Source organism: Diplotaxodon limnothrissa, linkage group LG5 (genome assembly GCF_057381915.1).
Source record: "Diplotaxodon limnothrissa isolate DT_005_m linkage group LG5, D_limnothrissa_male_GT1.1, whole genome shotgun sequence".
NCBI lineage: Eukaryota > Metazoa > Chordata > Actinopteri > Cichliformes > Cichlidae > Diplotaxodon > Diplotaxodon limnothrissa.
The window spans coordinates 1,319,247-1,347,148 of NC_140600.1; the positions used below are offsets into that span (position 1 = coordinate 1,319,247).

At 43.7% G+C, this 27,902-nt stretch overlaps 1 protein-coding gene across 4 annotated transcripts; it reads right to left on the bottom strand.

Moving 5' to 3' along the window:
- Positions 1-78: 78 nt before the first annotated feature.
- usp48 (ubiquitin specific peptidase 48) lies at positions 79-27,746 on the bottom strand. Of its 4 annotated transcripts, none has more exons than XM_085352947.1 (27): positions 27,054-27,746; positions 26,368-26,488; positions 26,087-26,228; positions 24,867-24,994; positions 23,524-23,648; positions 21,538-21,646; positions 21,242-21,375; positions 18,969-19,054; positions 18,332-18,511; positions 16,115-16,252; positions 15,856-16,005; positions 11,501-11,701; positions 10,543-10,654; positions 10,317-10,453; positions 9,535-9,609; positions 9,283-9,407; positions 6,215-6,337; positions 6,041-6,102; positions 5,789-5,899; positions 5,291-5,421; positions 3,269-3,375; positions 3,065-3,172; positions 2,438-2,620; positions 2,229-2,354; positions 2,061-2,109; positions 1,949-1,975; positions 79-567 (listed from the first exon to the last, which is right to left on the bottom strand). In XM_085352947.1, exons 1-27 carry the CDS (start codon positions 27,185-27,187, stop codon positions 545-547), a joined length of 3,147 nt encoding a protein of 1,048 aa, XP_085209073.1. In that variant the 5' UTR covers positions 27,188-27,746; the 3' UTR covers positions 79-544. The 4 variants fall into 4 exon arrangements, 3 of the variants coding, with proteins under 3 accessions (XP_085209073.1, XP_085209072.1, XP_085209071.1); XM_085352946.1 differs by having other exon boundaries at positions 10,311-10,453; XM_085352945.1 differs by having other exon boundaries at positions 79-1,975; positions 10,311-10,453.
- Between the last annotated feature and the right edge of the window lie 156 nt (positions 27,747-27,902).

Here is a 27,902-nt window from a genome sequence, read left to right on the forward strand (position 1 = left end):
TGTGTGTACAAACACACACATATGCTTATATATACACATACATATACATTTATATATGTATATATAAAATGACTGTGTGGAGGTAATACATGTTCTAAGATTTATGAGCCAGTATATTTGCAATAATTAACAGTAACTAGTGCATTCTTCTGACAAACCTGAAAACACTGCAGTTACAAGATAAGCTTACACACAACAGAAAGAAAGAGCATCATCTTCAATTTGTCTTCTGTCATAATTTAAAAGATTGAAAAATAAAACATTTTCTTGACCCACAGCAGATCTGAGCTGAAGCCAGGTCTCAGAGTGCAGCGTCTCCAACCTGCTTTCTTTACAAACGTTCGTATCACAGGCCAGACAACCTCATGTAGAGGAACTTTGCAACATAGTCACAGTTTTATCAAAGAAAGCCTACTCAAAAGGTAGAAAAACAAAGTACAGAACAAATTTAAGAGCTTATTTATATGGACACAACATATTCAAGCTTTTTTAAACTTTCCATCCGTCATCGTTCCAGTTCAAGCACAGCTACAAACAGCTGTCCTCAGTGGCCGAGCAGCCCGGTGCCTAGAGGAGGTCACAGTGATTAGAAAGAAATACAAACACTGTCCGGTCACACGCTGTGTCACAGGTCTGTATGACGAGTGATATGATGAACTACACCGGATGAAAACATCGATCGTGGCAAAATACAGTTTATGGCAATATTTCTTTCTCTTCTACCGCCCCCACAAGAATCACGTGACAGTACGAGAAAGAGCCGTCAGCTGCTCCAAATAAAGCTCAGACTCAAACGTTAGAACAGGCTTTCCCCCGCAGCACGCCGTGTAATAAACACTCACATCTAAACATGTTAGCTTCATGCGTGGGCCAACACACTCGACCCCCAGCTGGAAACACTTCACACAGGTCGAGATCACAGAGTTTACAGTGAAAGCACTACTTTGTGACGTGTGGTTATCAGGATGAGAAATGTCTTATATGAGAGTTTGGTCACATTGCACAGCCCTAACACCAGCTGTTTGTGAGTCCTTGGGTTTATGTCTGTGAAGGATCTCAGTCGTCCACGTCCTCATAGTCCAAGGAGCTTGGAGAGAAAAGCGTCTGGACTTCTTTAAGTTTCTCAAAGACGTTTTTAAGATCTCATCCGAGAAGCTTCTTCAGTTCTGAGGAAGCTTCTCGTCTTCAACGAGCTTTCCAAGCTCATTAGACTTGACTTTATGCTTTCTGCTGCTGCCAACTTGTGGATGGGACTGGGAAAACAAGGACACTGGCTGCCTGCTGAGGCGGGTAGGCCTGTCTTTAATAACACGCTGGGTTAGGCTGGGATTGTAACAGCGCTCATCATTAGAAAACAAACACGTCGTCTCTCGTTATACAGCAGCAGCGCTTATGCATTCACACACATTCATACTCCGATCAGCTGGTTCAGTATCCAAGGATACTTTGGCATGCAGACTGGAGCAGCCAGGGATCCAGTCAGTGCAGGGGTGTCCAACTCCAGGCCTGGAGGGCCGGTGTCCTGCAGGTTTTAGACGTGTCCCTGACCTCCTCAACATGTCCTGAAGTTCTCCAGAGGCCTGGTGATGAACTAATCATGTGCTTCAGGTGTGCTGACCCAGGGTGAGATCTCAAACCTGCAGGACACCGGCGCTCCAGGCCTGGAGTTGCCCACCCCTGACCTACAGCCAGCACTACCTGTGGCTCTCCTGCAGCTATTAGACAGAGGGCGTATATACAGCCTGTTTCAGACACAAAGAACTTGGGACAGCCCACGTGTGGTTCCTATTCCCAACATTTGGGCTTGTTAGTAAGAAAGAGTTTACTGGTGTCATTCCAACTAACGTATTTCACTTTTTTCCTTCACCTGCTCCATATCCCAGCTGCAGTGGCTCTGTGCCCTACACTGTGACCCACCACTATTATGTTTGAAGTAAAACATGCTCACCTTTAAATCCCTCCTCAGGCATTCTCACTGTGAACAAAGAGGAACAGCCAATTTAAGAAAGCAGTCCTTCTTTTAATCCAGCTATAGTGGAAGCAAACACAGGCCTACTTACCTTGATAGACATCATCCATTGCAGCGTAATCTGCTATTGGCTCATCAGCCTGCAGCCAAACAACAGAACATATTTGGAGGAAAAGGAAAACGTACGGGATCCCACTGTAGACGTCAGATTATCGTTCTAGCGATTGTTGTGTCAGGATGAGGAAACTGTGATGTGTACCTTCAGACAGATGATGCTCTCCGGGATGATTCCCAGGCTACCCAGTGTGGCTGAGTCATCTGTCAGACTTTTTCCATCAATGAAGAGATTTTGGTCAAATGGAGCCACAGAGAAGGCGTGCATGATCTGGACAATGACAGGCACAGTGGATTTAGTCTGGTCAAACTGGCCCACTCACTACTTTGTGTTCAATAATCTGAATTCCTCACTTGTATTTTCAGCTCTTTCAGAGTCTGATTAGCTGAAACGATGAGCGCTTTCTCTCCTCGGAGTTTCCTGTGTCGGGTGCTCCTCCTGATTCCACCTGGTTTGGCCACGTTGGTCACAACACCAGCAGCAGCTGTGGACACACTGCTGTCACTCAACTTTAGCCGTTTTGCACCGTCCTGTGACTGAAAGAAACAAAGTCTTCATTTGTAACAGATGATGAATTTGAGTCAAAGATACAAGTCTTAGGGGAAACCCCCCCCAAAAGACTCAGGGACATCTGTGCGTGCTGCTAGCAAAGGACTAGCAAACTAAATGGGTTTCTTCAAGGTCACGTGAGGTTTTAGAGCCGTCACAGCAGAAGTGACTGTAAAAACAAACTCCTAGATTTAGCAGCAGCATCATTACTCAGACATTTCTTGTAGCTGCTTAGCAGACTTGCACTATAATGAGATATTTTTGTCTGGGTTCATTCATATTTCTCAGTCGTGTTAGTGCAGAGAACCTGCTGTAGCCTTTCTCTGCTGACAGCTTTGACGACATCGCTCGTTGTTGAGCCGAGACGTCCTGCCACTGAATGTAATTACTGAGACCTTTCTCTTGCAGACGCGTGGTGCTTGTGTGGTTACCTGGCTGAAGTCGGGGTCTTTCTCACCATCCAGTTTGGGATGTTCTTCCTTCTCCTCCTCTGCTTCAGAGCTGCTGACGCTCAGCTCTGGAGCAGCCTCCTTTATCATCTACGCACAGGTAAATAAATGTGACAGGAGAGGCTGTTAGACACAGTCAGCGCAGCAGCTGTGAAAAGTGTCACGTTTGAGGTAAAAGGTCTTTACTCTTTTGTCTTCAATAACTTTGCGTATATAGATGGTGGCTTGGGTATACTCTCTGAGGTCCCTCTGCTGCTGGAAAAGGAAGCTCTCTCTGCATTCCCAACACAGATCTGCACACAAACACATCCATTTGAAATAAATCGAGGACAAAAGCCAGAGCATCACTGATGAAGTATCTGATCGGGCTCACGGGTGAACTGTGCCTACGAACCAACCAATGTGACCTTCAGCACAGTTTGGGTCGTGATTTTTGGACGGGCAGACAACCACGAGTGCTCACTGGTCCTTTAGCTGAATGAGCTGGTTAAACTGTTCCTGTATTATAGCCTGCCCTGCCTTATTTAAGGTGCTGTGGAATGAACCAGATGTGAGGTGCACTCTGTACATGAAACTGCCTCAATGATCTCATTTTCATGCACGTTTTTGTGACCTAATATGTGATAACTTGGATAAAGATCGGGCATCTGGAGTAACGCATCCACAGTTTGTGAAAACCTCAGGCTAGAGCTGGGCGATATGAGATTTTTTCATATCACGATATGTTTTTTTCATTTCAGGCGATAACGATATCTATCACGATATAAGCCAAATAACTATATTTGTAAGATTTAAATGTGCCGTTGCTCACAAGTAAAATGTGAAATAATCAGCAGCTTGTTTTTATTTAAATATTTATTTCCCATAATAAGTTCAACAGGGTAGATGTACTTAAGGAACATGAGACTTTTTCAGATAAATAAAGGCAAATATTGCAAACTACACAAAAGGCAGCCGCTAAAGCGTTTAAGTTTCAAAATAGAACAAATGAAACAGACTAAACTGTCAATTCCACTTAGAAACAAAATATAAATTCTAAAAATAAATCTTAGTTTGTTTTACAGAAGAACAGACAAAACTGACTAACTTTTGTCAATATCAAATAAACTGAGAACTAAAAGGAAATTCTCAATCTCTCCTTGTTGTATAGCTGAGCTTTTCAAACAGTTTTAACAGTTACTTTAGTCTGACAAAAGCCGAATGACGAATTAGCGCTTCCAGTCAGAGACTGAGGCTACGTCCACACGTACACGGGTATTTTTGAAAACGGAGATTTTCCATTTTCGTTTTAAAAAATAATCCCGTCCACACATAAAGGCAGAAATGAAGGAAAACGCTGCTATGAACATGCCAAAGCAGCAGGTGGCGCTAGATTCCTAACCGTGCAGAAATGTTGGCCAATCAGAAGTCTAGAAGCCTCGGTGGGAAAAAGTAAACAAAGCTGGGGCATAGAAGCAGAACCGAGTCGTATGTGTGGAGGGACAGTAACTGTGTATATGTAAGCATTTAAACACTGCAGAGAGTAGAATTAACAGTAACAGTATTGTAGAAATTCATTTCACTGAAACAATAACGTGGTGCACAGTGTGACGCATGCACCAGTTTATTGTATTTCCAGACTTGCTTTCGGCACAATTTACAGTGCAGCTACTCTGTTTTTTGTCAGACTTGAAATAGCCGAAATACCTTCACACTACGGAACTTCTATGGCTCTTCCGTTCGACAATCTCTCCGGCGTTGGAACCATCATCTGTTTTCTCTTCGGTCACGCTCGGTTGATTTTTCTAGTCGGCACACTCATTTCCTCCATTACCCGCTGGCTCCATTACCCGCTGGCTGCTTCCCAAACAAACACACGTGCGGCTTGGCACTTGTGCTGTACGTAACAAGTCACGCGACGTGACGCTGCGGCTGTGATTGGTTCGGCTCTGCGCTACTTAATTTGGATCGGCTGACCTTTTTTTTTTTTTTTTTTGAGGACAAGAGCGGCGAGGTCTATCGCGATAGCTTAATTTCTCTATCGAGTAAAAGTTATATCGCGATACATATCGTTATCGTTCTATCGCCCAGCTCTACCTCAGATGTTTGTCCACATGCAGTATCCACAGCTCTATATGATCATTAGAAAAATTACAGTGGAATTTAATTCTTCTCTTCAATTTGCTCGACCCTCTTCTCCACATACTTCACCCCACTTTGGACTTTTACCAGGTTGAGTGGTGTACTGGGTGGTGGAGCCACTTGGTGTAGTCCGTTTCAAGCAGTGGATGGAGATTGGCTGGTCCACGATGAAGAGTCTGCTGATCACATCCCATTCGCTTGGCCACAGCAGAGCTACACTGTGCGAAACAACCAACAAAATCATTTTTGTCAACACACCATGAAAAACAAACAGCCCAACAGCTGAAGAATGGCAGCAGGGTAAGGCCTGAGCCATTAACCAAGCATTATGATTCGTTAGCTGCATGCTGACTTCTAATTGGCCATCCTGCAGAGACAATCTAAAACTTCTTTGATCTCGACTGCCAATCAAAGTGCTGATCGTGTGGAGCTCACGGACGTTTCCAAACAGAAAAACCACAACACACTTTGGCCATGAATATACTGCTGGGAAGGTAATGCAATGAACACCTCGGTAAGAACGACACACACCCAAATTTAAAAGCAAGACACAGGACAACTTTGGGACATGTAGGCAGAACTCACTGTTGTGCCTCTCCGTTAATGAGCGAGTCGTAGGTGAACATGAAGCCTCCGTGTGGACAGAGCAGCAACGTGTTGCTAACATTGGACACGGGGGAGGATTTCGTAGGTCTCCTGTGTAAAACACACAGAAGAGAGAAAAACAGAAAGTAAAAGTGAAACTGCAGAATGGCAAGGATTCAAAATCAGCTGTGAATGGTGCATACAGTCAAACTGTATCATCATATAATCACTTTACTGTCAAAACAAACATACCTGATAAATTTTCTCCACTCATCCACAAAAAACAGAGGAACTACATAAAGCACATCTGTGCCCTGGGTACACAAACCAGAAAACAGCGTCTGTATTTACCTTCTGTCATCATCATTCAAACAGTATTACTCATATGAAGAGGGATTGGTGTTGAGTACGCGCTGCTCGGCTTACCTGAGGCCATTTGGTGAGCGCTGGTCGATTTTTCTCATGGAAGAGGTTGAGCAGCTGGTTCTTCTGGTCTAGGGCCATCATCTTACTGACGGCCTCATTGTCCTTTTCCTCCTGCTCCATCGTCTGGAAAGAGAAAACAAATCTTTCAGTTCCTCAGCTGACCAAATGGCACATCTACCACCGCCTGGTAATGGTGCAGAGGTCCATGTTCATTTGTAGGGGTGGGTTTAAAAATGTATTTCAGTTTGAACTAGAAAGTGCATTTTCTGAAGAAACTGTGGATGCCTTTGAAGCATCCACACAACTAGAAAAATGTTCATTTCCTGCGAAAATGCTGTGTGGATGCCTCAACGCTGAAGCTGTCTGCTGAAAAAAAGCTGAAAAAGATTTTTAAAAAGTTGCAAAAAGTTGTATGGTGGTGAAGAAACCGAAAATTCTGCTATAAAAAAGGTGCAGAAGCAGAAATTTTTGCTGAAAAGTGGTGAAAAGCAAAAAAATTCTACTGAAAACGGGTAAAGAAGCTGAAATTTGTACTAAAAAGAGGTGAAAACACATGTTGCCAGGAGCAGGATTCGAACCTGGCCCTTCTGATCTCAAGACCGTTACTCATCTCACTGAGAGACTGACAATGCTTCTGAAATTAGCAGAAGTTGTTGGAAGTTGTGCTGATAAGAGGCAAAAGGGCTAAAAATTCTGCAGAAAAGAGGTGAATCAGCAGAATTTCTGCTGAAAAAAGGTTTCTGCTGAAAACACCTGAAAAAGATGGGATTTGTGCTGAAAAGGGGTGAAGGCAAAGGTGCTGGGGTGGATAAGAGTTAAATAAGTTGAACTGATAACTGAAAAAATTGTTGCCTTAAGTGGGATTTGAACCCGGGCCTCCCAGTCTGAGAACGGCTGCTCATCTCACTGAGCTAAAACACAGCTCATCCCGGCAAGCAAAATCAGTCACCCCATGGATAATGTGGAAGAAACGGGCAAAAAATATTGCATAAAAAATTCAATATCTCAAAAAGCATAGAAGTGCGGAGCACCAAAAGTCATAGCAGAAAGAGCAGAATTTGAACGGTGTAAATAGCACCAAAGCTGAGGGAGTAAAACGTGCGCAAGCAACCAGAATAATAAAGAGAAACAGGAACTCAATAGTGTGGATGCCTTTGTGGCAATAATACAGATGTAGAAGAACAACACTGTGCTTTTCAAGCATTCACACTAATAAAGTGATATCAATTCATTAAATCCTCAAATGATTAGTGAATAAAAATGTATTTTGCCAGATTCTCAGCTTAAAGCTCACAAAACTATTTCAACAACCTCCAAACAGCTGAAACAGTAAATGAGAGCAGGTACACGAGTTCCACACAAAGACGTAAACTCAGAGTGTGGATGGCACACAGGCACGGCGTCGGGCTGAAAGCCGACAGCTGACGCTGCAGGTTTCATCACTCTGAGCGAGACCGACTAAACCAGCAGCAACAGAAACTGCGCGTCCCGTTACACAACATCATCATGACTCTGACTTTGCCTGTTTTGTTTCCACCATGATAAAATCACACTTCCTGCACAGCTCTGTGCTCAGAGACCAGTTTCAACTCTGTTTTCTGCATTGTTCGCTTGCTTATTACACACCAGTCTGCCGTTGTCTTTTTCTTTTCAAAACTGACCTCTCACACTAAAGCCTCATTTCTGTTGTTCAATAACGAAGAGATCTAAACTTTTTAAAATGATCACAAATTGCAAGACACTTACCCGTGTCTGCAATCAAACCTCTGTAACTTTGCTCTGCTTCAGCAGCATCAGCTAATGTTCAGGTGCTGATTCCTGGTTTTCTTCAGTTTTTGATCGAATGCAGAATATTTTTAAGGTTATGTGCTATAAAAGGCCAGGCAAATCTGCTTCCTGCTTCTGTGTTTTACCCTCGATACTTTGACACAGAGGCGCCTGCTGTGACGCTCTCACAGTGTCAGCTTTGGTTTATACGTAGATGTAAAAATATGAAGCTGTACTGATAAGTGATCAGAAATATTTCTGACTGACTGAGTCTAAATGGAATCAAATCTAGAAATTGAATGTGATACCAAGCTCTATTCATTTGTAGCTCAATATTAACAGACGGAAGTTTGTCAGCTGTGGTTATCATCAGAGGGACAACATATTCATTTTTCAATATGATTATATCATACGTATTGAATATATCCATCCATTCTTTTCCAGGGGCTGTTGGGGAGCCTATCCCAGCTGTCCTGGGGTGAGAGGCAGGGTACACCTTGGACAGGTCACCAGTCTGTCGCAGGGCCAACACCCAGAGACAGGCAACCACTCGCACTCACAGTTAGAGTTACCACTCAACCTATCCCACTAACTCCACGTCTTTGGACTGTGGGAGGAAGCCGGAGTACCCGGAGAGAACCCACAGAGACACGGGGAGAACCGGCAAACTCCACACACAAAGACTCGAACCACTGTGCCACCATGCTGCCGTATTGAATATAGAATACCAATACACTGGTGGAAACCATCAGTATTTCTGTGCATTAATCATGAAGGCTGTCCAGCTGATTTGAATTTAAGGGTCACATCAATGCCAGTTTCATCTGGAGCTGTGTGGATTAGTAACACCAAACCATTTCATTTACTGTAAACAAATGTTCATGTGTAACCTCCTAGGACCTGCGTATATGTGGACGTCACATTTTGGGTTATTTAGACCAACATGCTCAAGTTTGCTCTGCAAGGGCCTGATATCCACTTACGAGGACGTTAAACTGCTACTGTTCTGTTGAAATTTTACATGAATAGCCTCATATGTGGCTCTCATTTTTTAGAAACAAAAATCAGGTAATTCTTTGTTTTTACATTCATCAGGTCCCAATCAGCCCAGATATCAAAGAGAAATTTAAAATGCTGCCGTGGAAGAGTTCGGGTCTGAGGAGGTTAATGAACCATCCATCTACACAACATGAACTGTGTCTGACAAATTGTGATGCAGGCTTAAAGAAAATATACTTCAAACATAATGTAGCTGCAGTGACGGCACAGGGGATCAGTGTGACGCACTGCTGTGCACTAACCAGGCACTGCTGACAGGCCTCTTGGTCCTGGGTGAATTCTGGGGCTTTGGGGAAGTATTCCCGAAACTTGGTCCAAACTTCAGGCGACACCAACTTCCGTTCAGTTTCCAGAATACTCAGACCCCCTACACAGTAGGCACATAAGAATTATATTATGGATGTTAGCACAGCCATAACAGCGAACGTTGTTTTGTTTTTAAAGTGTTTAAAACATCTGCATATCTAATAATTACTGCTGATGGTGGCAAATACCGTGACTGCAGGCGATATCTTCATTAAAAGTCTTCATCTCATCCTCAGTGCACTCCGACAGCTCTGAGCTGAACTCTGCAAACAAACAGGTAATGTTCATATCCAAAACCATGGTCGCAGATGCCAAACGTGGCTGCACATGCAAAGCATGACTGGTGCACACACATAGTCACTGGACACTTTGCTGGTTACAATAAAAGCTTCTCTTTTTCTGAAATACTCAGAACAGCGTGGCTAGCCCCTGTGCACATGCCACGCTCAAAGTAAATTCATCTTTCTCCCTCATTCTGATGTTTGGTTTGCACGTCAGCAGGTTGTCTCGGCCACGTCCACATGGCTAAATCCACGAGTGTCTGCCAAGGAACTGGCTGATTACACATTTGTGTCAACAAGCAGCTGAACAGATGTACCTAATAAAATGGCCTTTGAGTATATTCAAGAGTCTGTCTACAGTTGTGAACAAAAATCTATGAATGTTATTGGCTTTTCTGGCCACTTGAAAAAGATTTTATGAACAAGTAAACAAAAGAATGCCTCAACAACCCTGGGGAGGTCTCTTTAGGGAAAACAAAAACAGGACAAGCATCAGAATCAGGTCAAAATCAATACTTATTATGTAATTAATATGAGGAATATTATGTGCAGCAAATCTGCAAATGATGACTGAATGAAACACAGTAAATGTCTGTTATTTTCAGCTTGGCTGACAGGTACAAAAACACAATAATGGAAGTGGAGGGCAGAAGAAAAAATACAATTGTAAGGGTTATTGGAACCTTTACTGTTGTTGGTGTGTGGTCCCTGTCCATTGGTCTGGCTGTTGTTGTGTGCGGTTTCATGTTCATCCTCCTCCAGCTGTTCCAAAGCCAGTTGCCTCCAGCTCCGCAGAGATGCTTTGCCTACCCAGAAACCTGCACCACTGATACACAGTGCAATAAAATGTACTTTTATATGGACTTAAGTCAGGACATTGATTCGCCAACCTACGCTTAGCCAGAGTGTGCTTACCTGAATGTGCGCTTCACCAGGTTTGAGATTTCCTTGTAATCTTCACTGAGCTGGTTCTTCAGCCGAAGCACTCTGCATCGTTGGCTAACACACTCTCTGCACAAAGACGACTCTAAACAAACACACAAAGTGACCTATACTGTTGTACGGAACATACACTATAGACAGAGCTAATCTGCAGTATTTTCATATTCTAGCATACTCGTGAGGTTACTGACCTCTGCAATAACTGCACTACTGTATAGCTCTGTGTAAATAATCATTCTGCACATTCAATGATATTTAACCCTACAACTTGCATAGTTCCCATTTCTGTATAGCTGTATATCTCAGATTCTGTAAAGTTATTTATTTCATATTCTGTATAGTTTTTCATATTTATATCCTGTTCATATCTTGTACTCACTACAGCCTGTACATACTTATAGTTATAGAATATTCACAACATACTTCATACCGTGTACATTATAACATACCATAATAGACCCATTTCTGTAATATACTCACATATCTATATTATTGCTAATATATATTGTAATATATCTATATCACTAAAGCACTTCTGGATGGATGCAAACTGCATTTCGTTGCCCTGTACCTGTGCATGTGCAATGACAATAAAGTTGAATTCTATTCTAACAAACTTTTTTAAACAAATGTTATCGGTTTGCTGCATTCTCAGGCACACCCTATCAAAAACTGTTAAAACACATTTAATAAACCTTTTTCAAAGTGAACAGGTGAATCTGACAGCTGTCTGCACTTGTCATCCTTACCAGTGGTAAATGTGTTGCAATGACACAGTTTGTGCTGAAACAAGATCATTTTGAGTGTAATTTGAAACTCTTAGTTCACTTTGTCATTAGTCTGACATGGTTAAATATGACAACGATGGATGTGTAACTTGAAGAAATGAAACTATGACGGGTGCAGAAGCTCATGATTTGAAAAGTCTAACCATTCAGTCTAGGCCCTCCACCATAGCGTTCATACAGGAGTTGTGCAGCTTGCATGGAAACCTTCCTGGAGTCTCCCACTTTGTCTGGGTGAAGTTTGTCATGAGAACACAAGAAGCGGGAGCTGTCAATTTCTTTAGTGGCAGTGGAGTCATCAAGCCACTTCTTAAGCCAGTCAAGGGGGATAAACTCATACGGCTCACCTGTACACAGAGAAAGCAGAGGGACACAACCATAAGGAGAAAAATCCAGGCTTCTATTGTGGTAACAGCAGGTTCCCTGTACCTTATCCCAGACATACATGTGTTAACATTATCATGTTACACATGCAAAATTACTCTTTCAGTTTCGTAAACAAACAAAACCAAAAACCGACAGGCTCAGAGGCACAGTGCCAGGGAAGGCAGGCTGGCACCGTTGCAGCTGGAAAGTTGCAAGAGATCACCAGAGATCACCTTTGCAAATAAATGATCACTGGCCTGTAAACCTGACTGTATGTGTGTGATGCTGGGGTCCCAGAACACATGTGTCTCAGTGGTGCCAAAACCCAGGCAGGCATGTGGGAACACAGCCTGCACACCCAGTCCTATTACTGGTGCAGACGGTGGTGGACCTAGCAACGTTGCAGCAAGAGCAAGTGGTGATGTGGCAGATGCAAACGGAGAAGCTGCAAGACCAGGCTGAATCGTGGTTCAAGAGTTGGGAGTTCGCCTTGTAATCGGAAGGTTGCCTAGTCCTCCCTAGGGGGGACTAGAGAAAGCGCTATACAAATGCAGGCCATTTACCATTTACCAATCCTGGACGCAGTTTCTGCAGAGGCTAGCTGCTTGGCCTGCCTCCTTTGGCACCGCTGCTGCTCCCCCTGGCTCCGGTGGGACTCTACTGGATCAGGGAGGGGGGTGACCCCCAGGCGTTCTGGTTTGTTGAGTCACAGTGGAGGTGTGTTAGTAGCCCGAGGTGGAGTGGGTCCTGCGGCTGCTGTCACTCCTTTTGGGAAAGCCCAAGCCTTGGCTCTCAGCCTATCCGCAGCGGCGAAAGTCAGCTTCTAAGACGTCCAATGAGCAATAGTGGATTGGCTGTGGCTCTTCCCAGAGGACCACCATTGATGCTTCCGGAAGGCGCTAATGTGGCCGGAGGAACCGGCCTATTCCAGGTGGCTGCACGACTTGGCAAGCTAGGCAGTTGGACTGTGCTTGAGCAGTTCATGGAGGGGCTCCTGGCTAGGGCTGCTCGATTATGGCAAAAATGATAATCACGATTATTTTCACTGAAATTGAGATCACGATTATTTGACGATATTTATTTAACCCTTTAAGACCTACTATAGAACCAAGTCCACCAGAGCTTATATTATTTTTTTACATGCTGTAGTGCCATTTGTGGGAGCATTTCAAGTTGCTATACATCAATACAACTGTTATAGCCCATATTTTAATAATATGTATGCATTAAGTCCATAGTAATTACATAAATTGCAAAAAAGTGCAATAAACTACAAAAAAAATTGAAAATCGCTTTTGTTTTGTTTACATATATTTCTACTTGGAGAAGTTTAAGAGGTTTATCCCTCAAAACTTTAAATACAATAAAGTTGCAAAAAATAGTTTCCCACCACAGGAAATTTATTTTGAGTGTCTTCATAGTTTTATTTTGGAGATACAGCAATTTTTATATACTGCAGGAAAAACAAAAAACAATCCTATGATGCAAATTTGCAAAGAAAACAGCAGGTGCATCATTTCACTGTGGGAAGTGTTACGAACAGCTGATGGAACGGCAAAGCCTGTTTCTGGAATATTGTGTTTTTGTTCCTGCAAGAGCTTTTTATGCAGTTTTTGCAAAGCTATATGTGGAAGGAAACCGTGACCGAGGACAAGCTGATGGCATCAGATGTAAGTACAACTCCTCCGGTTTCATATGCAAAACAAATTATTGCGCTAGCTTACACGGTTCAGATTCTACAGGGATTTAAAAATAGTTACGCAACACGGAGCGTGCTGCTCTGACCGGCTTTAAAGGGTTAACAATGACTTTAAAAAAATAATATAAAATAGTGTGCAACACCACTGAAGTTTTTTTACCTCTCTTTTCAACCAACGGCAGTCACTCTCCAAATAACTTCTGCTTAGCTTTCCGAGCTTCCCTCGGGTCCTCTTAATCAGCGGTCTCCAACCTTTTTTGCGCCACGGACCGGTTTATGCCCGACAATATTTTCACGGACCGGCCTTTAAGGTGTCGCGGATAAATGAGGGAGGGGCTAATAATCGGCTCAGTCATTTTTAATGATCGTTGAAAGCCCAGATCGTAATCGTGATTAAAATTCGATTAATTGAGCAGCCCTACTCCTGGCAGACACATTGGAGTGCGTCCACTGATGTCGACCAGCCAACTGGAACATCGTGGTAACGGGCGAGACAATCGGTTAGGGAGCCACAACAGGTGGCAGGACATCGTCAGGATCCAGTGCCAAGGAGGTGGCTCCGGGAGATAACACCACTGTGGTCACCACTGCCTGCACAGAATACCCCGTCTCTCTCTGCTGTTTCTTTATTGGTCTCAGCGGCTACAGACACTGGACCCCACTCACCGGGAGCTGCACGTACATCGGGGCAGGAATGTCGCAGGTGCGGGCGACCAGGAGACGTTCGTCAACAGTGCCCAGGGACGAAGGTGGGGGAGATGTTCTGTTTTGCCAGCCCTGGAGCCGGAGATGCCAATTTCCACCATTACCTCCTCCCTCCATTGTGATGATCAGATAGCGGATGTGTTTTTCATTGCAACAGTGTTTTGCAGATATATTCTCCCCCATGCCCAGATATGCCAGTTTCATAGAGCAGTATTCTGTAACGTGCCCTGGTGTGAAGGTGTGTTCATAACCCTACAGGCTGCCTGAACATAACAGTTAAATTGTTCAGAAGGAATTAACTGAAATGCTGAAGATAGGAGTGATAGAAGAGTCGCACGCTTATCCCATGCCCCGGCTCAACAAGCTCCTGGGCCAGTTTGTCACACTTCCATTCGGCTTGTTTGGAGGCCAGGCTTCTTCCAACGTCTCATGGACCGCTCGCTGCATATTCTGCCTATGCGAATGACATTAACATCCATAGTGACACCTGGGGGGAGCATGTACAGCAGGTGCCCACAGTCCTGGAGTACTTGAGGCAGGCGGGGCTCACCAGCAACCCGAAGAAGTTTTGAAGTTGAATGGAAGAAGGTACAGTATCTGGGGTAACCACTTGGGAGGTGTGCAGTTGTACCCACAGGTGCGAAAACAACAACTGTCGCATCCTGACCATGTCACAAGACCTAAAAAGAGGTGAGACGGTTCCTGGCTGATTACAACTGCTGGTTCGTGCTGAACTTCACGGACCAGACCAGCCCCCAGTCTCACCCGAAAGGATGCCACAGATCTGGTCCAGTGGACAGAGCGGTGCCAGGTGGCATTTGTGCAGGGGAAGAAGGCTCTCTGTGGGAAGCCCCTGCTCCACACTCCTAACTTTTCCTTCCCTTTTATTCTGCAGACTGACACCTCAAATAGAGCGCCGTAGGCAGTTTTGCTCCTGAGGGTGGGGAGGGGGTGGGACCGCCCGGTTAAATCAGCCAGAAGCTGTCAGAGTAGGAACCCTGGGACAGCACGACTGAAAAGGAGTGCTGACAAGCTGGTGGGTGGTTGACTCTGTTATTACCTGCTGGGCCACCCTTTCACACTGTGTTTGGATCACAGCCCGCTGCATTGGCTCCATCGCATAAAGCATGCCAACGTCCAGACCACCCATTGCTATATCCCAAGACATGTGTGTCTTAACAGTACAGGGAGGGAATCTGTTGTACTAATAACTGTGAGATCAACAAATCACATCCTATTCGTGGCCTGACATGGCCGTGTTTGTGTGTGTGCATGTACGCATAAATAATTATTCACACGTCACATGCACTGTGTAACAAGAATGCAAAAATAATCAGGCAGTTCCACTGCCTTGGACTGCAGCTATCAAGAGCAAACCTTGTTTAGCAGCACAGCACAAGTTCTCCACCTGCTTGAGTTTCTTTGTTGACCTTCTAGGCAATAGACACAGAACATAAAGACTAATACTGACAGCTGCAGTCTGACACAGTAGAGCTGGAATATGTCCAACAGTGGCACCAGAGACTAAAGGTGGTATGGTTTTTTGTGACTCCATCGTGTTGTTTCAGAGGATGAAGATGCTCGAGGAGCCAATAATATACCTCAACAGCCTGACGAAGTAGAGTTTACACTGTGTGCATGTAAGAATACTTTGAACTGTAACAAACATGTGCACACTCTAAGTGTTTCTGTTAAGTGGACTGTGGATGATTAAGGCATGATTTTACCGACCGTCTCTTGCGGGTAAAAGCTTGTAGAGCTCCTTCACCTCTTCATGCTTAGCCTTGCCCTTATCCACACTCTGTTTTCTCATGTCAGTCATCTCACTGCACCATTCCTCAAACTTATGGTTGTCTTGGTCTACCAACCTCTGAAGAAAGGCTGTTGGTCAGAAAAGAGAAAAGACAATCAGACATGCATCACCCAGAGGTCTCCATTTGTTTTTACCAATTGTAGAGGTCATGCAAAAATCAATTCAAAATCGACACACCTGGCACCTCCACATTAGTCCTGATTGGACCTGAGCTTTCCTCCTGCTGGACCTTATACACCAGCATGTATGCATTTCTGGAGCAGTGATAGCCTTTACTGCACTTTGGTTTTTTTGTCTGGGATTTTACCGTCTCAGCTAGGAAACAAGTGGAGTAAAGAAGAAAAACAACTATAAGAAAGTGTATACGTCCCTCAGGTGGTAAAATTGACAATACATTTGCAAAACAAACAAACAAACAAAAAAGCTGGTCCACTGTTGTTAGGAACCTTGTGTTTACATTTTTAATAGTAAAGAACATTATACACCCCTATAAGTGACAACTCTAGTGAACAGCTCACTCTGTCTGGGGCCCCGCCCTGAAGCCAGGCCTGGGGTACCCGGAGGCCAGTGCCATGGGCCCGGCTGGGCGCAGTGGCACTGGGTGGCGCAGAGGGCATGGAAAAAACACTTTGACTGCCTTGAAGAGTTTCTGGGAAACCATCAGGCGACTCAGGAGTGGTGCTCAACCCACATTGTGTATAGAGTGGGTGGAGCTCTGCTGGCTTCAACTGAGGATATTCTTGGGCAGTGGAAGGAATACATCGAGGAGCTCTTTAATCCGACTGACATGTCTTCTGTAGTGGAAGCAGAGTCTGGGGACGAGAGGGACGATTTGACTATCTCCGGGGGCGAGGTCACTGTTAAACAAGTTTAACAGAGTTCCTGGGCTGGATGACGTTCACCCTGAGCTCCTTAAGGCGCTGGATGTTATAGGACTGTCTTGGCTGACAACTCCACAATGTTGCGTGGAGATAAGGGGCGGTACATTTGGATTGGCAGACCTGCGTGGTGGTTCCCATCTTTAAGAAGGGGGACCAGAAGCTTCAGCTATAGGGGGGATCATTCTCCTCAGCCTCCCGTGCAAGTCTATGCCAGGATGCTGGAAAGGAGACTCCCTCCCCTAGTTGAACCTCGGACACAGGAGCATCCCAGGTTCTGTTATCTTCCTGGTCACAGATCACTGGACTAGAGTGGGGCGATATGTAAAAACTTTCCAACCGACAATCGTCAGTCCAATAATCGATGATGAGCGATACATTCACGCATGCGCAGACCTTTTGAATGTAATCATGCACGGACTGATTTGGGCGTCTACAAGACAGAAGTCCACACCTGGACAAACTAATTTCCCTCCAAAGTTAGGGCTGTCAGCGTTAATGCCGTCATCATGATTAAAGTTTTTAACGCGCTCAACCCATCTGGAGCGCAGAATGAACAAACTTTGGACCAACTGTCTGAAATGCGTTGACAGAGACTTTTCAGGGATTTTGACTCAGTGTGCGCTCCAGATGGGTTGGGTTAACTGTTAACTGCGTTAGTCACATTAACGCTGACAGCACTAAAAATATTTGTCAAGGATTTTTTTCATAATGGCCTCTGGCTCGCACTGGAGCGGCTCACAGCCGAGTGTGAAGCGGCGGGAATGAGAATCGGCACCTCCAAGATTGATAGAGGCTCCTCAAAAGGGTGGAGTGCCCACTCTGTGTCAGACATGAGTTGCTGCCCCAAGTGGAGGAGTTTAAGTATCGCGCGGTCTTGTTCACAAGTACAGGGAGAGAGGAGTGGGAGATCGACAGACTGGTGCTGCAGCTGCAGTGATGCAGATGCTCTACTGGCTCGTCACAATAAAGAGAGAGCTGAGTGTAAAAGGTCGATCTATGTCCCTACCCTCAGCTGTGGTCATGAGCTGTGGCTGGAAGAACGAGATTGTGGATACAAAAAGCAGAAATGAGCTTCCTCTGAAGGGTGTCTGGCCTCTCCCTTAGGGACAGAGTCAGGAGTTTGGCCATCCAAAAGGGCTCAGAGTAGAGCAGCTACTGCTCCACACCAAAAGGATGCCTCCTGGGTGAAGTGTTTCAGACATGTCCCACTGGGAGGAGACCACGAGGCAGATCCAGGACACGCTGGAGAGATATAATCTCTTATATATATATATATAATCTCGGTAAGATATAATCGCTTACCGAGGAATGCCACGGTGCTCCCCCAGACAAGCTGGAGAAGGTGGTTAGGTCTGGGCTTCTCTGCCCAGACCCATGTAAGCAGAAGAAAATGGACGGATGGAAGAACATTATACATTAGAAATAATATTTGGCAACAATAACACAACGTTACATGGGGATTTCACAAAGGTACTACTGAAGTGCCCCCATTTCCATGCTACTTACTACGTACCAATGTCCTCCTCAATACCAAGCTGTAGCTTTTTGCCTTCCATCTTTTCAATTTCCTCATCGTTGAATTTGTACCAGTCGCCAGTACGAGCATCTTTCACGTGGGCGATGTAGTGGCCGGAGTAGGCACTGATTCCCCGATGAATCAGCACTGCGCTCAGTTCATAGACACATTTCTCATCTGGCGAGACGGAGACATAACATTATAACTCATGTTACTGGGTAGTAAGACCGTCCTCAACCATACAGGAGATGTAATCACTCAGCCCAGATTCAGAGATGGTCTGTGCTGGGCCCCTTTAGTTTACCAGTGTCTACATACACAATGAGTCTGGGGCCACTTTAGAGACAGGCTGCAAGTGAACTTTTTCACATGTCACTTTGTTAAAGTGCAACAACTGGCAGACAACAGATGATGTATTTATTTAGGTACCTCAAATACATAGGTGCAATCCACATTTGAGCTATGCTATGACTAGGTGTGAACTAATGTAGCTGTCAACGTGTAACTGAATCCCTCAAGACACAGTTGTATCTATAAGCTGGACCACATTCCTGTTGTATAGCTGCCACAAGCCAGTGCAAGCTGTTGAATCGGTGCGGCTACTTTCTGTGGCACACGGAGAAACTGCTCATACCTTGCTTTTCTTCTAGGAAAGGCCCCATGTCCAACTGCTCTGGAAAGCTGATGAAAGAGTTGAGCTTCTTCTTGTGGCCTGTTTGTCTGGAGGAGAAAACACATGTCTGACCTCAAGGCAGAAGAAACCAATGACATAAATAGTTTAATTAATTAATTCCAGCTAGTTTCCTTAAAAAAGTGACTTTAAGAGATTTAAAAAAAAGATTAATTTTAATACTGCTATGTATTTTAGTTGAGACTAGAGCTGGGCGATAGAACGATAACGATATGTATCGCGATATAACTTTTACTCGATAGAGAAATTAAGCTATCGCGATAGACCTCGCCGCTCTTGTCCTCAAAAAAAAAAAAAAAAAAAAAAAAAGGTCAGCCAATCCAAATTAAGTAGCGCAGAGCCGAACCAATCACAGCCGCAGCGTCACGTCGCGTGACTTGTTACGTACAGCACAAGTGCCAAGCCGCACGTGTGTTTGTTTGGGAAGCAGCCAGCGGGTAATGGAGCCAGCGGGTAATGGAGGAAATGAGTGTGCCGACTAGAAAAATCAACCGAGCGTGACCGAAGAGAAAACAGATGATGGTTCCAATGCCGGAGAGATTGTCGAACGGAAGAGCCATAGAAGCTCCGTAGTGTGAAGGTATTTCGGCTATTTCAAGTCTGACAAAAAACAGAGTAGCGTGCACTGTAAATTGTGCCGAAAGCAAGTCTGGAAATACAATAAACTGGTGCATGCGTCACACTGTGCGCCACGTTATTGTTTCGGTGAAATGAATTTCTACAATACTGTTACTGTTAATTCTACTCTCTGCAGTGTTTAAATGCTTACATATACACACAGTTACTGTCCCTCCACACATACGACTCGGTTCTGCTTCTATGCCCCAGCTTTGTTTACTTTTTCCCACCGAGGCTTCTAGACTTCTGATTGGCCAACATTTCTGCACGGTTAGGAATCTAGCGCCACCTGCTGCTTTGGCATGTTCATAGCAGCGTTTTCCTTCATTTCTGCCTTTATGTGTGGACGGGATTATTTTTTAAAACGAAAACGGAAAATCTCCGTTTTCAAAAATACCCGTGTACGTGTGGACGTAGCCTCAGTCTCTGACTGGAAGCGCTAATTCGTCATTCGGCTTTTGTCAGACTAAAGTAACTGTTAAAACTGTTTGAAAAGCTCAGCTATACAACAAGGAGAGATTGAGAATTTCCTTTTAGTTCTCAGTTTATTTGATATTGACAAAAGTTAGTCAGTTTTGTCTGTTCTTCTGTAAAACAAACTAAGATTTATTTTTAGAATTAATATTTTGTTTCTAAGTGGAATTGACAGTTTAGTCTGTTTTGTTTGTTCTATTTTGAAACTTAAACGCTTTAGCGGCTGCCTTTTGTGTAGTTTGCAATATTTGCCTTTATTTATCTGAAAAAGTCTCATGTTCCTTAAGTACATCTACCCTGTTGAACTTATTATGGGAAATAAATATTTAAATAAAAACAAGCTGCAATTTCCTAATGTTGTAAACCTCAACATCTGGCAATAAACCCATTCTGATTCTGATTCTGATTCTGATTATTTCACATTTTACTTGTGAGCAACGGCACATTTAAATCTTACAAATATAGTTATTTGGCTTATATCGTGATAGATATCGTTATCGCCTGAAATGAAAAAAACATATCGTGATATGAAAAAATCTCATATCGCCCAGCTCTAGTTGAGACAGTACAAAAGGTGAACACAGCTACTCCAGCATCATCCATTCGACTCTGAAGTCTCAAGATGAGTGAGTGCCATCTTGGTTTAAAACACATAACAGATGTAACGTGGAAGAGTGGGCCGGCCTGTGAAACTGTGTTCAGCATTTCATGGATAATCCTACTTGTTAAAGCATAATGTGATCAGGATCTACCAAACTTAAGTTTTCATTTGTTGCGATCCAGCACACAAACATTTTCCTCAGCCTTCTCTTTATAGAAACTCTAAATCCTTTAGGTTTCTTGGCTGCCCCTTGTCAACTCAAAGCTTCAGATCACAGATCGTCTATAGGACTGAGTTCTTTAGGCTGGCGAGTGCACTCCACGACCGTGCTTCTCTTTACCCACTTCTTTGCTGCCTTCTATTCTAGCTGGGTTGTAGGAGATTAAGTACTTAATTCATTCAATGACATCCAAATCAATTGATTACTTTTATGTAATATTAATATTTAGTTGATATCCTGCCCCCATTTAAATGAAACCACCATAAAAATTACAGATCAGAGAAATGCAGAGTGATGGCTGACCTATCGAAGACAAAGCGCATGAGCTGCAGGTTGAGGGTTGGAGGAAGGCTGTGCAGCTTGATCCTTCGGGTGGCATTCTGCTTACTCTGACACGTCTCACAGAAGTAGCGGTTTTCCCCATCCAGCTTCTCCTCCTGCAGAGTGAGGAGCAAGGAAAATAAAGTCAGAGCATTTAAAAGGCAATTCAATTCAAACTGGACAGATCTAATATATGCTAACATGTGACTGATTCTGATTTGAAATAAACTAATTCACTAATGTCATCTACAAACTGCGTGTAGCTGAATGACAGATACCTTTAAGAACTCGGTGACACACTCAGTCAGGCTCTTGTGGCCCTGGATGTTCAGCTCTAGCTCGTAAAACCGCGATGGAAGAGCAGATGATCGTCCACACTGGTTACACCTGATGAACAGCCAAAACAACAGATTTCCACCTCTGCTTTATGCACTCTCAAAAACGCCAGCTGGGTCATTTTTGAGATGAATGTTTTAAAGTTTGGGGGGAAAGTCCTGAAGTTTTTCAGTTTTTTTTAATACTTACTAAGCATCCCATTCTTCTTCAAACCAAAACCATAAAACTGCTGAGCACTAGGGATGGGTATCGAAACCCGGTTCTCAACAAGAACCGGTTCCCACTGTTTCAGTTCCTTGGAATCGTTTGCCATTTTTGCAAACGATTCCCTTATCGATTCCAGTCGCCCCGAATGACGTCACCACGTTGCGGAGCGTCATTTACCTGGCAGGAAACACGGCGGCTCAAACGCTCAAAAGTTTGGTTACACTTTACGAGAACGGATGACAACAGGGCAACTTGCAATACTTGCAAAGTAGATATTTCATTTAAGGGAGGAAACACTACGAATATGCAAAAGCATTTGCTCACAAAACACGCGATGACCTTAAATGAATGTCGTGTTTTTAATTCCGCTCCAGACTCGTGAATCTCAACCTGCAGCAGCGGTAACGTTTGCACGTCCTCTCCCGTTAATGCGGCAGGTAAATAATCAACTAACAGTGCATATTATGTTAGCGCGATCTGCCTTATTACAGACCTGCCATTACTGTGAATTTAGTGACCATGATGAGACAGACAGAGTCTGGCTCAGATGCTGGCAGTTCTCGCTGCAGTCTGCCGGCAGCGTCTCCTTTCAGGCCAGGATAGACGAACGTCACCGAGCAGTGACTCAGTTTGTGGTCAAAGGTTTGCACCCGTTTGCCACAGCACATGATTTTCAGTAAGTGAATGTGTTTAATTGTAGGCAGGGACATTACTGGATATTCTTGTGTAATTGTTACAGAATAATTTATGTTACACTTTGTTATTGCTACAGGAGAATATTTATTTTATTATTTTACATTTACAATATTTTTTCCTGGGGACCCTGTGACACCCCATTGAAGAGCCGTAGGCTGGATCTCTGAAGCTCTCAGTGTTGGGTTTGTAAGGCCATGTTACTCCTAAATTTCTATCTTGTTCAAAGAGAAGATATAAAACACAGTTCCAAGTGTTCTCCTTTTTTAAAGAGAATCGATAAAGAATCGAATCGTTAAACAGAATCGAAAATGGAATCGGAATCGTGAAAATCTCATCAATCCCCATCCCTACTCAGCACATTTGAATGATTCATGTTGCAGTCCAAATGCTAACTCTAATATGAAATAAATATGCACACACACTAAGCCACACCTGTGAAACCCCTCCTATGTAGCAAACGGCAGAAACATAAGATAAAGAACTATTTTCCAAGAACTGTAAACATAAACAAGCAGCACATCTGTGTGGAACAGGAGACCTTCCTGTCTTCCTCATCACTGCATTCTGACAGGAACCAGCCTGACACACAAATGTGCCGTGTCCAAATCACTGTGTAGTTTTGTATCAAAGTCAGAAAAGCCATTGTATACCGTTCTTATGAGCCAAGGCCCAACAACTCACTCACAGTTGGGGTTCAAACTACAGTTCTGTAAGGGTTAGCAGGGATACAGACTGATGGAAAACTTAATCTTCAGCAAAGAAGTGTATGTATGCTGAGTTTCTACCAACCAATGTAACGTGATGTAATGTTCTGTACTGACACTAAACATGTTCTAAGAACATGTTCTCCAAACGTTAAGCACTTAGAGCTTCAGCTTCACAGACAGAGCTCCATCTGCGTCAGGCTTTGACAGCAGAGCTCTGAGGTGAGCATTTACACGTGTTAGTACTATGTCACATGTGAAAAACAAATCCACACACAGCAGTACTCTATTGAAACAAGTGTAAGTAATAAGAAGCCTTACACAGTAACATAGGAGAACTGTCCACAGAACTGCTGCTGAATGACGTTCCGCAGGTTCGGGTTCTTCTGTTTGGACAGTGTGTCCTCCAGCAGGGACAGGAACAGCTTCGAGAACTCCTGGGCATCCTGAAAATAAAGGCTCTGAAGTCAGTAGGACAAAAAGCAGAGTGTGTGCACGTTCCTAACAAGCTTGAAAGCCAATATTTGCTATGAGCACCTTTATTCTTCAACACATTCTCAACTCTTAGGCAAATTTTCTCTGAGTGTCATTTGTATACGTGTTTGTAATCGGCTGCTCGTCGTTTTTGCACTGCTAGAGCTGCAGCTACTGAAACACAGAACACCCACTAAGAATGTTCAACGAGTAAAATTCATTTCACTTTGACCTGCAACAAACCAACGCGATGGCCACATCTATGGAACAGTGCGCTTTAATGTTTGAATGGATCCAGTTTAAAGTGTGGAGCTCAGATGTGCAGCCATGAGCAGCCAACAGCAGCACCAAAATACACACTCGGCCATGAACTAGTTCACTGGAATTAAAATGTTTATCTGACCATTTTGTCTGCTAAATCAACAGAACAGCCACTTTCTGCAGCATTAATTGCACGCGCTTTGTTGCAGCAGTATTGTATTTTGTGACCTCGGTTCTCTGAAAATGTCTGACTGGAGTAGGTGACACATTTTCTGTGGAGGAAGCCTCCAATGACCCATGAAGTAGCTGTTTTAGATTGGTCACATGATGTCAACGCCACACACAGGGGAAACCTTCGGTTAACTAGCTGATAACTAGCTTCATTTGACTGTTTATCCAGTTTGGCAGTGTTAGGGAGTTAATCCAGGCCGCACACTGGTTGACCTGACTTTGTAATACAGCCCACAGTTCTCGAGGTGACTTACCTTGAAAACAAAAAAACCTTAAAAAACCCCAAACACCTAAAAACATAAAGTACAGCACAATAATTGACTATATCTGGGTTTTTCTTCCTGATTTACTGCTAAGTGTTGATATTATTCAATTATAATGTAATTTGTACATGCCTCTTATGGGAACCAACTGTGGCTTCTAGTAACAAAATGGCTAAAAATACAGTTTTGCCAAGTTTCTGTTATGTGTACAGAACAGCGATTCATCCTGTAAGTTACGTGTGCTTTTTAATGCTCGAGTGATTCACAGATCAGTGTTTAGTGGCTTAACAAACATTCCTTTGAAAATGTTCAGGTACAAAGACTGGACTGAAACAAAAGCAGTGTGCAACAAAGAACTTCAGATTGTCTCAAAAGATATTGTGAGATCATTTTGCCTGGCTCCTTGGACACATAGATAAATGGGACTGAATGTACCTGTTGCTGTCCTGTGTCCAGACCAAGTGCTTTCACTAGCCCTGAAGGGTCGATGTACTTTCTGTTGCTATTCTGCAGGAGAGCGAACAGATACTGTAGATGCTCACAGATGGACTGGGGCTCGTAATCTGAAATAGACAGAGGATAAGCCTTCACAGTATACTGTATATGCACTGTCACAGTAGCTAACATAAAAAGTCAACTTTTGCTTTAAGCAAATTATGTCAGTTACTTGAAAATACATTCAAAACAGTAGAAATGAGTACTAGTCCAGCAGAGCATTGGGCCTTTCACATTTCACACAAGAAAGTTTGAATTTTGCTGTGCGCTTGCCAAATACCCCAAGCTGCTCTCCAATGCATCCATCAGACTGAATGTGAGTGAGATGACTGTATTCTCCTCCGTTTTGGTTGTTCCGTGAAGTGATGGTGCATGTAATGATCAGTCTTTTTGTCACACACTCACACCGCGAGGTGCAACTGGGGCAACTCAGGGTTCAGTATCTCGCCCAAGGACCGAGATACAGACCACACAGACCAGAGAAACCAGGACTGCAGGACCAGGGATTGATCCTCCAACACTGGGATTGGTAGAAGACCCAGGTGCTTTACAAGAAAAGTTACATTTACTCATACATTCACAAACAGCTTGATTCTGGACACTTTTGCATCACACACACGGCCAATTTAGAATCTAACAACCAACCCTGTGTTTGTACTTTGGGTAGGAACCAGTATGGGAAATGGACTGGTTCTTATACAGCATTTTTCTACTCTGAGCACTCAAAGTGCTTTACACAACTTGTTCATTCACCCAATCACACAAGCACTTTTCCCTAATAGGTTACTAAGTGCTTTCTAACTAACGTTCGCACAACATTAATACTCTGATGGACGCATCGGAGAACAACATGGGGGTAGTATCTCGCCCAAGGATATTTGGCATGCAGACTGGAACAGACTGGGATCGATCGAACCACCAACCTTCCAGTTAGTAGGTGACCTGCCTGCTCTACCACCTGAGCTACAGCCACCAGTATCAGTAGGAATCTATGAAAGCACAAGAACAAGTGCCAACTACTGCATACCGACGTGTGTACTATGTTATTTATATGTACAACAAGCAACAACACCTTTCCAAATCTGGCTAAAACCTGCCGAGTTTACTTGGAAAACAAATAAAAACACAGAAGCAGCCCAGGATTTAGTTTTGACTTATACCAGACTCAGTGTCATGTTCCTCTGCTCTTGAATTTTGGCACTGATAGAGACTCCTACGCAGCTCCAGGTTGTGGAACCATACTTGCAGAAATGTGTTGACGTAACATGTTGCACCAAGGTTGGTCAACCCAACAAATGTGTTCTAGAAAGGGGCAGAGACAGACAGAGAGACATAACCTTATCTTTACATATACTGTTTCTACATGTGGCCAGGACTTGGACTGTCAATCATCAAGCAAGGCAGCCAAAAAAAGGCCATGTGAGAAAATCATTTGCAGTACCTTTTCTCGACGTTCTGAATTTGGGTCATCGATACTGTGAAAAGCACTTTCATCAATTTCTCCAAGCCATGCCTGTTCACCAATACCAACCAGGCAGTTGGGATTCCCTTTGCAGTTCCTCCTGGAAAAGCAAATGAATACTATTAACTTTACTGGTTCACACTTTGGCTACATTGCTCTTAAACAACGCACAGCTGACAAACACAGCCACCCACACATTTAGAATAGAATTCAACTTTATTGTCATTGCACATGTCACAGGTACAAGGCAACGAAATGCAGTTTGCATCCATCCAGAAGCGCTTTAGCCACGATATAGATATATTACACATATATTAGCAATAATATAGATATATTTGTATCCAGGTAGGGGCCACGGGGTGAGACCAATAATGGTTTTTGTAGCGCAACCATAGCAAACAGTGCGGACCTTAACAAGACACTAGCAAAGTGTCTGTGTGCTAGGCTGAGCTAAGTTGTGCAATGTCAAATTCGAGAGTGGGTCTTCATTAGCTTTCCTACAGTCTATAAAACTGCTCCACAGACTTGATGCTTGTCCGCAAGCGAGGGAACAGCCGACCATTAAGCCTTTAACTAATCTGAATATAATGTAGTTCAACAAATGGGGTATTTTCACTAACATGCGCTATCACAACAAACATTGTTTAGAAATGTTGATACTGTACCTGCAGGCACCTCTTTTGCAGGCCGGGAGGTTGATTCGATATGCTAGCTCTATATGCTCCTGCCTGATTTCTTCTGGTTTCACAGTTTCCACCCAACGCCAAGCCGCTTTCTCCAGCTGTACGCGAGGCGCCATAATTCTATGGAGTAACGTTAACCTCTGCCACACATACGACACGAAAAAACCCCCAAAAGACTCAAGTTAACTAAAGTGGAAACAGGAATGCTAAAACTGTCGGCTAGCCGGAGTTATCGCTGGCCGTGGCTTGTTTCTTGAGCAACCTCCAGGTAGCCAGCTAATGCTAGCGTTCTCTCATAACCCTGTTGAACATAGTTGTAAGTCCATGAGTCCACAACGTAACAACGGAAGGGTTAATAAAAGACGACAAACTACCACTAACAGTATTTGCAGGGTAACGCCAGAAAAACAACACTCTTACTACGGTTAGCTAGCTAGCTAGCTAAAATGTAGCCCGACCGGCTGTGCTAGCAAGTCATTTTCCTCTGTACTTTCTATTTAACGCTCTCTAACGCTAACGTAGCAAGTTTATTGTGTTAAGGTCAAATTTCTCGAACCGTTCATACGTGCAGCTGCTTCACCAAAAGTATTTATGTATTTTCACATTTTATTCACGGTTTATTTTAGATTTAGCGCCCTTGCGTCAGTTTATAAATAAATTACTTCTCCGCTCAAAATCAACACGACGTCAAAATGTGACGTCGCTACTCTTCGGAGGAGGAGGGGACACGCGGACACCGGCGGACGGGCCTGCTCTCTGCACAAATGATGGGAAAGCGTCAGTTATGAGTTTCACTTCAATAAGCTGCTGCCTGTGTTGTCGACGCGGTGT